Raw genomic sequence first — 8397 nt, 5'->3', positions numbered from 1 at the left:
GTGCTTGGGATTGCCCCAACCCATCATATATAAGTTTTAACATCCAATGACAAGGAAGCCCAACAGTGCTAATTCTGTGGTTTTCAGTATATTCAAAATATAATGCCTTGTGCTGATTTTTATACCTTTTTCTCCCCTCTTTGTAAACTGTGAGGCTGCAGTGTTTTTCTGGTTTCGTGGTTCATGTCAGGCACCTTTCCCTGACCTGTAGGCTTGCACTTACAGAGCTTTATTTAAAATTATATATCACAGCAGTATCTTCAATGAACATGATGTGAGTTTTTCCTTGTGCAACCCAGCCTTCCCTGAAAAAGACCTTGTACCCTAAGACATCGTGCTGACATGTTTTCCTTGTCTGTAATATTGTATAAACAAACTGCAATTATTGTTTTTTTTAAGCCTTGCCAACTTTGCACAGCATCTGAAGACAAACTAGGGCTGGCTGCTTCTGCCTTGGTTTTGTTTAAAAAAAAAAAAAAAGAAAGGAAAGGGCAAAGGGAGGAGACGAGGAAAATCCACTCATGATTTTCTTTTCCTGTCCGCAATCACAAGCTGCATCGCTGCCCAATCTGCTCCCACCCAAATTAACCTAATTTCCTAATTTACTTGAAGTATTTCTGTGCTTTTCTTATTGCATTGGGAGTATTTGCCCTTTACAATAATAAGTTCTCCTCCCTGAGCTGGAGAACGTTATGGAGAGCTTCGTGAGGACATGACACTTTTCTGGTCCTAAAGCAGTTCTCAGTTTTTCCTCATTAGCAGCAATTTGTGAATATTTGGGGGTGGCTATGGTCCTTTTCTTTCTTCTGTGTGAATTTGTAACCGTGCCCTCGATGGCAAACCCTCATCACCTCCTGGTGATGGGGGTCAGTGTCGTTGGGCGCAGCGGGTACCGGCGTGCCGCGGCTCATTGCAGCGACTGCAGCAGCTGGGGAGATGCTGCAGCTCTCCTCTGAGAATGCCTCTGTGGAGTGTACCGATGATGCAAACATAAAATGGTTCTCAGGTTAATGCATCCATGCTCCATGTCAGGGGCTAATCGATTTTCCTCTGTAAATCAGGAATATGATCCTGAGCAAAGTGACTTCAGTAGACAAGAGAAATCCAGAGACCTGTAAGTGAATTTCTTAGGTTTCAGCCCTTGCAGCTGACTCCATGAAATTAATGTGCCAGCCTGGAAATATTCCTCTCACATAGCTATTTGCAGGATTGGAGCCTTTGTAATTATATCTTTCTTTGGTAAGCTGGGAGTAGGTGGTTATTTATAATAGCTTTTATCCCAGACATGGGATCAGGATTTCATGTATTTGATAATGGATAAACTTATAGAGTAAGGCGGTTTGAGGCCCATCACCAGTTTACTGAGTCTTTCGGAAGGACTTTCAATTTACATACCTGAATTGTTGCTGAGTTTTCTGGAACTCAAAGTGTGGGTGTTGTAGGGGGTGGTCCTTCCCCTTTGCCCGCTTTTTTTTAATAAGCTTCTGAAAAGGTTTTAACTCAAAAATAAGTCGCAAGTAAGCAATGTTACTTATTTAAATAAAAGCGTGACTAGTCACTGAAAGTGAAAAATTTAACCAGCCCATTTATTTATTTAGTAGGGTTTGTTCTTCGCTTGTCAGGTTTTGTTTCTGTTTCCCTGAAAGCAGCAGAGGAGGGAGCTTCAGCTCCTCTTGACACCGACCTTTCGCATCTCAAACCCCTCAATTCCTGCAGGGTTTGAATGCTTGAGTGTTTCACAGCGTTATCGATTGAGGTTTCTCTTTTATCTTGCTGCGTCTCTTACTGATTTTTCAAAAGGTGGAGATATTTCTTGTTGCGCTTCAAACTTTACCAAAAGGTGTTAGTTTTGGCCCCGAGTGTACAGCCTGGGAAGGCGAAGCGGGTGCTTTGGTAGCTGGTACGTGTTTGTATTTCGGAGCGCTGGCCCTGTGTTTGCCGCTGGGCAGGAAAGAAGTTCACATGAGTTTACCAGGCGGGACCAGATATCTATAGCAACGTATTTGTATATCCTGTGCCTTCTCTATTGCAACGCTCGTTGCTTAGGATACTGGCATTAAAACATGTAACAAAATCTGCTCTTTACTCCAGAGTTCATTATCTGTCCCAGGCCCGTGTAATTGCACATTTCCCCTCCCAGGTCAGATCAGACCCATTGACTGGCACTGGGCAAAGTGTGGTCCGGAGGATATTGTTATCATCCTGTTCCGCAGCCTATTGTCATCTTTTCTTACTGGTAGGCATCTCTTGCTAGCTGGGATGCCCAAGAACCCAGCTCCCTCCTGCAGCTTCTTGGCCCACAGGAGCTGGAGTCTCTTGGTGAGCACTGATGCTGCTGGAGCCCAAAACACTTTTCCCCAAGAGCGTGTTCCTATGGCAGCACGGATCTTTAGTGACTGAGGCTTTTATTTGGACTACCTGTTTTTTTATGTTTTAGAGGGTTTTTTTTAAATACAAGGATCAAACTTTAAAAAAACGCAGCCTCAGAACAAGGCACCAGGGTTGCTGAATTGCCCCGGGGGAGCAGGACCTCCTCATGGCTTTCATCTTCACCTGGCCGTAGGAAAAAGGATATTGAAGCTGTTTCACAGAATGGTTGAGGTTGGCAGGGGCCTCATGAAATCATCTAGCCCTCCCTCCCTGCTCAAGCAGGGTCAGCTAGAGCCGATTGCCCAGGACCAGGTCCAGTTGGGTTTTCAGTATGTCCGAGGGTGGAGACTTCATAGTTTCTCTGGGCAACAGGTGCTAGTGTTTGATCACCATCCCTGTGAAGTGGTGTTTCCAAGCAAAGCCTTTCTTAACGTGATGCTCACAAGGTCCCTGTGGGCTAAATCGTTTTGTCTCTTCTGCACCCCAAGGCAGAAGGCATCAGTGACAGATCTGATGCTTTAGGTGTTTTAAATAAAAAAATCTTCCACCCCTCTGGGAATGGTTCCCGTATTTCAGACCAACTTAGAGCTGTATTTGCTGCCTGGCTTATCTGTTCCTTTGCTGTGGCCTCCTGCAGTCACAGAGGGACTGTGCTGCAGCTTCAGGAGCGTAACGGCTCTTGGACACACTTGTTCTGTTTTATGAGTGAGCACGGCAAGAAAAATGGTGCTAGATTTCCCCCTGAAAAGCAGGTAGCTTAGGTAATGTAAAAACTATTTGTTCTATTTCTCTCTGCATTGTCTTTCTCTGCTGGAGAGCACCTCTGTCCTACAGACAGGCGCTTCACTGATTTTCCTCTTTTTATTAACACTAAATCATTATCCAAGGGGGGTTGTGCAAGGAAGCGCACCTCTGAGGAGTCATTCCTCCTTTTGCAGCCGTAACTGAGGCACTGAGAGGATCCCATCAGGGGTTCAGTTCAAGGTGGGGGGTTGCCTTCAGGTTTGCGGCGGAAAAGCCGGGTTGGTCTCCGGCTGAATGGGTTACGTGCTCGGGGAACGCTTCTCCCGCAGAAACTGGTGGTTGATGGGCAGTTCTTGTAAAAGTGGGATGCGCTGAGCGTTGTTACAAGTATTTCAAATAGGTCGGTGGGTGGGTGCTGACAACCGGTCCATCTATTGGTAAAAACACAGAATTGCTACTTCAGCTGTGTCAGAGTTAGCTAGTTACTCCCCGTAGTGCTGCCTAAGGGCTGTGCGTCCTGGCCTCAGTAAAAGACCTTTTTTCTCATTGCTCGGCTTTTGCTACAATATTATTGCTTATTTTTTGTGAGCCTAGAAGGACAGAGGATATATTCAAGTAGGAGTTCTCTGGCATCTCTGTTTCTAGACTGGCTGAATGTATCTTACTGCAGGCAGCACTGCGTAATTTTTACAAAAATTTTGGTGTGAAACTGGAACACAAATGCATTTCCCTCTGTTTGAGCCTTACGTTGGCTGAGCATCGCTTTCATGAGCAACGATATACTTGTGAAGTCTACTGGTCTGCAGTTAAACTTCCAACTTTTCCTTGTCTGATCACCTCAAGGGCAGGCCTGTGATTATCCCTCTAACTGCTGTGATAGTGTTGGATCTCTGAGGGTTTTTGCTTACTGCAGCGTGCGTGGCATCACTTCCTGTAATTTCACCCTGGCATGGTGGGAAATGAGGCACAGGCGTGTTGGAGTTGGGTCTCTGCTGACTGCCCAGAGCAGCGTTGGGTGCAAGGATGTCTCTCCTCCCTTGCCGTTTACACCCACTGCAGCGAGTGATTTGGCTGGTAGAGTGTCATTAAAAAATAAACCACAGACCTAATCACAGGACTGACCTGAGCATCCCAGCCCCACTCCCTGTGATTTCCATTAGCAGCCATCCGCCGAGCGGTCTTGTGGCTAAATCAGCCACTGAGCTTCTGGAAAATTATTTGATGAAAGCATTTGATAGCAATTGAATGAAATGTCAGTTGGATGCCAGCAGCAGGGGTTGCTGTCATGATTAATGAGATATTTAGGCATTTCATTTTGGAGGAGCTACCTGCAACACAATTCACCTCGAAGCTGGGTTTTTTTAGATGAGTTTTAATAAATTAATGTTAATGTTGGTTATTTAATTATTCGTAACAAATTGGTTGCAGCAACTGCAGGGTTACATTTGGGCTGAACACATTATGAAGCCTTTCAGAAAGCTCGTATGCAAAAAAGGGTCGTGTTCAGAGCATTGCACATTACTTTTCTGATATAAAAAGATGTAAAAGAGGAGGAAGGTTTGAAATAACCTGTAATTTGTTGAACGCAAAGACTACTTGAATATAAAGCTTTTGAAGCTGCTATTAAATGAGCATCCATCCAAATAACAGGATATACCTTACTGCTAGTAGAAGTAGTGAAATCTGATAAGTGAAGTTAATATCTTGCCTTTAAGTTGTCGAGGGGCCTCTGTTTCCAGGGGAGCAGGAATCATAAAGGTATAGGAACAGGGGAAAATGGCATTAAACCTCTTCAAACCCCTTTCAACTGCCAGTTGGAAGTTTTACCATGCATTTCCCAATTCCATGCCTGATTAAAGCTGAGTTTATTTCTACTTAAAGTCCAGCTCTTGCATTAATTGGGCTCTGCTGCTCCTCCTGCCCCTCTCCCAGGGAAGTCTGAGACAGCTGCCAGCAAGGCAGGGACTGCTTTTGGACCAGGCATCATGAAGCCAAGGGGATTCACTGAAGGATGGGACCCAAAGGCACCTCCGTGCCCAAGGACAAAAGCGTAGTGTTACAATTTCTGCCTTTAAAAAAAGGACCACGGTCAATCCGTTATTTGCTCCAAGCCACTGTTTTCTGCAAATTGACTGCAGCAGAGTAGAATATTGTGTTTTCTGCCTTCGGCACTGCAAGGATGAATATCTGGAGCAGGGGAAATTCAAAGATGGAAAGGCAGCGGGAGCAGCTGGGAGTTAGTGGTTTAACTGGAGGGCAGCCCAGTGCTCTCCTAGGGATGATGCTGGCAGGGACCAGGGAGCCGAAGCATCCCTATGTGTTGGGAGCAAGCAGAGGTATGTCAGGGGCCTGGAGAAAACTCTGCAATTATTAGGGACAAAAATAGAGCTTTGGAGCTGAAATATTGGCAGCTTTTCTAGAAAACAGCAGTGCTAATGATAACACAGTTTTCCGTTAAGCCCGATGCATTGAACTAATGAGCAGCTGGCTGGTTTTTGTCTCTGAGCATTAAGCCACAGAGCAGGATGTGGATTTTTTTACATCGCTGAGGCGACGCAGAGACTAAGTGGAATACAAATAAAACGAGCTTAAATTCAGCTGTTGAAAATCTCTCTGCTGTAGAGCAACTTATTTTTTGCTGACCTTTAACATTTTTTTTTTTAGGTTCTTATGCATGCTTGGGATTTTTTACTCTCTGGGAAGTCCTCAGCCTCTGTTATATTTTTTGCGGTCTCTGCATGCTTTGTTGCTCAGCTCTTGCAGTTTCCGAGTAGCCGTGGTGTTGGCCTGTTACTGACCCGCCTTCTGCACCGGCTGTGGGCGAGCCTAACAGCGGCGTAACAAGCTGTGCAGAGAAATGTCATGTGTGCCGGACTGGTCGTGGGGGTTTGGATGTGACTTTGTGCAAAGCTTGTGAAGAAACCTCTTGAGTCTGGGGAAGGAGGTGCAGCTCAACCTCGTGCTTGGCAGCTCGGTTTGGTATTGCTGGGAAGCCATGAAAGGCTGAAAGGGGTAAAAGCCAAAGATACATCATGGTGTCTTTTGTTCCTGTTGTTTCCTAAGTGTGAATTGACTGTCTTTCAGTTTGTTGAAGGAGGTTTTCTGTTGCTGGGCAGTCTCACCTGCGCAGTCACCCGTGCATCACGGGCACCCTCAAAGGAGGGGACAAACCCAGGCCCCTCCTGAAATCCTTGTAAAATCATGAGGTTGAAATGTCCCTTTGCCCACATTGGGGAATATTGAACTTACTGAATAAGCCTATATAAAAGTATAAACCCCAATAAACCTGGAAGGAGTTGTTTTGTCAAACATTTTGCTTTGAGCAGCCCCTTTCTCTGCTTGCCTGGGGAGGCAGAGAGTCTCAGCCTGCTGGAAGGATGCAGAAGGATGCACCCTTGTGCCGGTGCTGCTGTCAGGGGAGGAGATGCTCCCTAAGCCAAGGGGTTCCAAAGAGCATTTGGACGATGCGAACGTGGCTGGCACAGAGTCACCTGCCCTTCCTGCCCCTCACTTCATCCCTGCTTACTTTCACTTTTGAACAGGTGGATTTTACTTCTCATCCCTTGCCGCTCAGTTATCGCAGTAGATCAGCCTGTTGGGGTGGGTCAAGAATTGGGATCTAAACTTGGGCATCACAGGCCATATGATACAGGAGTGGGATTGTAGCAGAGAAATGAAATAATAAGGCTTATTATTTCCCAAATAATAAGGATTAATAACAAGGGTTAATATTTCCCAAATAGTCACTCCCAAATTGCCTTCCCTTCTTCTTCTGCAACATACTAGTAGCGGAGAGAGCCTAGAGGAAAAGAAAATAGGGCATGTGAAATGAAGTATTTTCCTAGTGATCTATAGCATCCTTTTTCTCCTCCTTCTGCCTTGCCCCAGGCAGAGTCTGTGTTTCCCTCAGAGCTCTGCCTACCCCCAGCCCCTCTCCGCTGAGTGGGGCTGGAGCTCAGGAGGATGCTCTCTCACTTTGCAGCCCCTGAACCCGGATCCCGAAGAGGATGGGGAAGCAGAACAGCAAGCTGCGCCCCGAGGTGCTCCAGGACCTGCGCGAGAACACTGAGTTCACGGACCACGAGCTGCAGGAGTGGTACAAAGGCTTCCTAAAAGATTGCCCAACGGGCCATTTGACTGTGGAGGAGTTCAAAAAAATATACGCCAATTTTTTCCCCTATGGCGATGCGTCGAAATTCGCGGAGCATGTCTTCCGCACCTTCGACACCAACGGTGACGGGACGATTGACTTTAGGGAATTCATCATCGCCCTGAGCGTCACCTCTCGGGGCAAGCTGGAACAGAAGCTGAAGTGGGCGTTCAGTATGTACGACCTGGACGGCAACGGGTACATCAGCCGTGGGGAAATGCTAGAAATAGTGCAGGTGAGGCGTTTTCTCCATTTTGTGTTTTATTTGTTGCTGTAATCTCTTTGCCCTGTGACAGCTGGAGATGAGGGATGTGCTGAGCTGGGTCCCTCTTACCCCAGAGAGGGTCCTGAACCCTTGGACCTCAAAAGAACACTGGGGAGCATGATGGGACCCATGAGGTGCAAATGAGAGAAGAGCCTGAAAGATGAGCAGGGCACTGTGCGTCTGGCCCGCAGCCAAAGTCTTGCAGCTCTCCCTGGGGGTTTCTTAATGGGGTGTTCATGGGATCAAAAACCCTAAATGCAAATTTTATTGACCTGATTAATTTCAAAATGAACACTTTGAAACTTCAAATCTGAGTCAGCGTTAGCTCTGAATGAAAGGCTGTAGCGTGTCTTCATCTCCCAAAGGCTGGAGACATAGGCAACAGGCTGTGCCTGGAGCAGAGCCCCCTGTGCTCCTGCCCCACATGCCAGCAGGGGCTTGGCCTCAGCGGTGGTCTGCTTGCCATCCGCTCTGCAGCTGAGATAGAATCATAGAATCTTTAGGTTGTAAAAGACCTTTAAGATCATCAAGTTCAACCACTAACACTGCTAATACCACCACTAAACTGTGTCCTTCACCTCATAGGCTGTGCCTGGAGCAGAGCCCCCTGTGCTCCTGCCCCACATGCCAGCAGGGGCTTGGCCTCAGCGGTGGTCTGCTTGCCATCCGCTCTGCAGCTGAGATAGAATCATAGAATCTTTAGGTTGTAAAAGACCTTTAAGATCATCAAGTTCAACCACTAACACTGCTAATACCACCACTAAACTGTGTCCTTCACCTCATCCACACATCTCTGAAACACCTCCAGGGATAGTGACTCGATCACTTCCCTGGGCAGCCCCTTCCAATGGCTGACAACCCCTTCCCT

The 8397-nt window shown here is 46.6% G+C and overlaps 1 protein-coding gene across 1 annotated transcript in view; it reads left to right on the top strand.

Moving 5' to 3' along the window:
* Nucleotides 1–7091: 7091 nt before the first annotated feature.
* The window catches only part of LOC104514084 (hippocalcin-like protein 1), a 6411-nt gene continuing 5105 nt past the window's right edge, over nucleotides 7092–8397 (top strand). The window contains exon 1 of the mRNA XM_010157630.1: nucleotides 7092–7499. Coding sequence (XP_010155932.1) covers nucleotides 7122–7499 — 378 coding nt within the window. The 5' untranslated portion in view covers nucleotides 7092–7121. The remainder of the gene's footprint in view (nucleotides 7500–8397) is intronic.

This window comes from Eurypyga helias, unplaced genomic scaffold, assembly GCF_000690775.1.
Source record: "Eurypyga helias isolate BGI_N326 unplaced genomic scaffold, ASM69077v1 scaffold29978, whole genome shotgun sequence".
In the NCBI taxonomy this organism is placed as follows: Eukaryota; Metazoa; Chordata; class Aves; order Eurypygiformes; family Eurypygidae; genus Eurypyga; species Eurypyga helias.
This window is presented reverse-complemented; position numbering and strand designations above follow the sequence as displayed.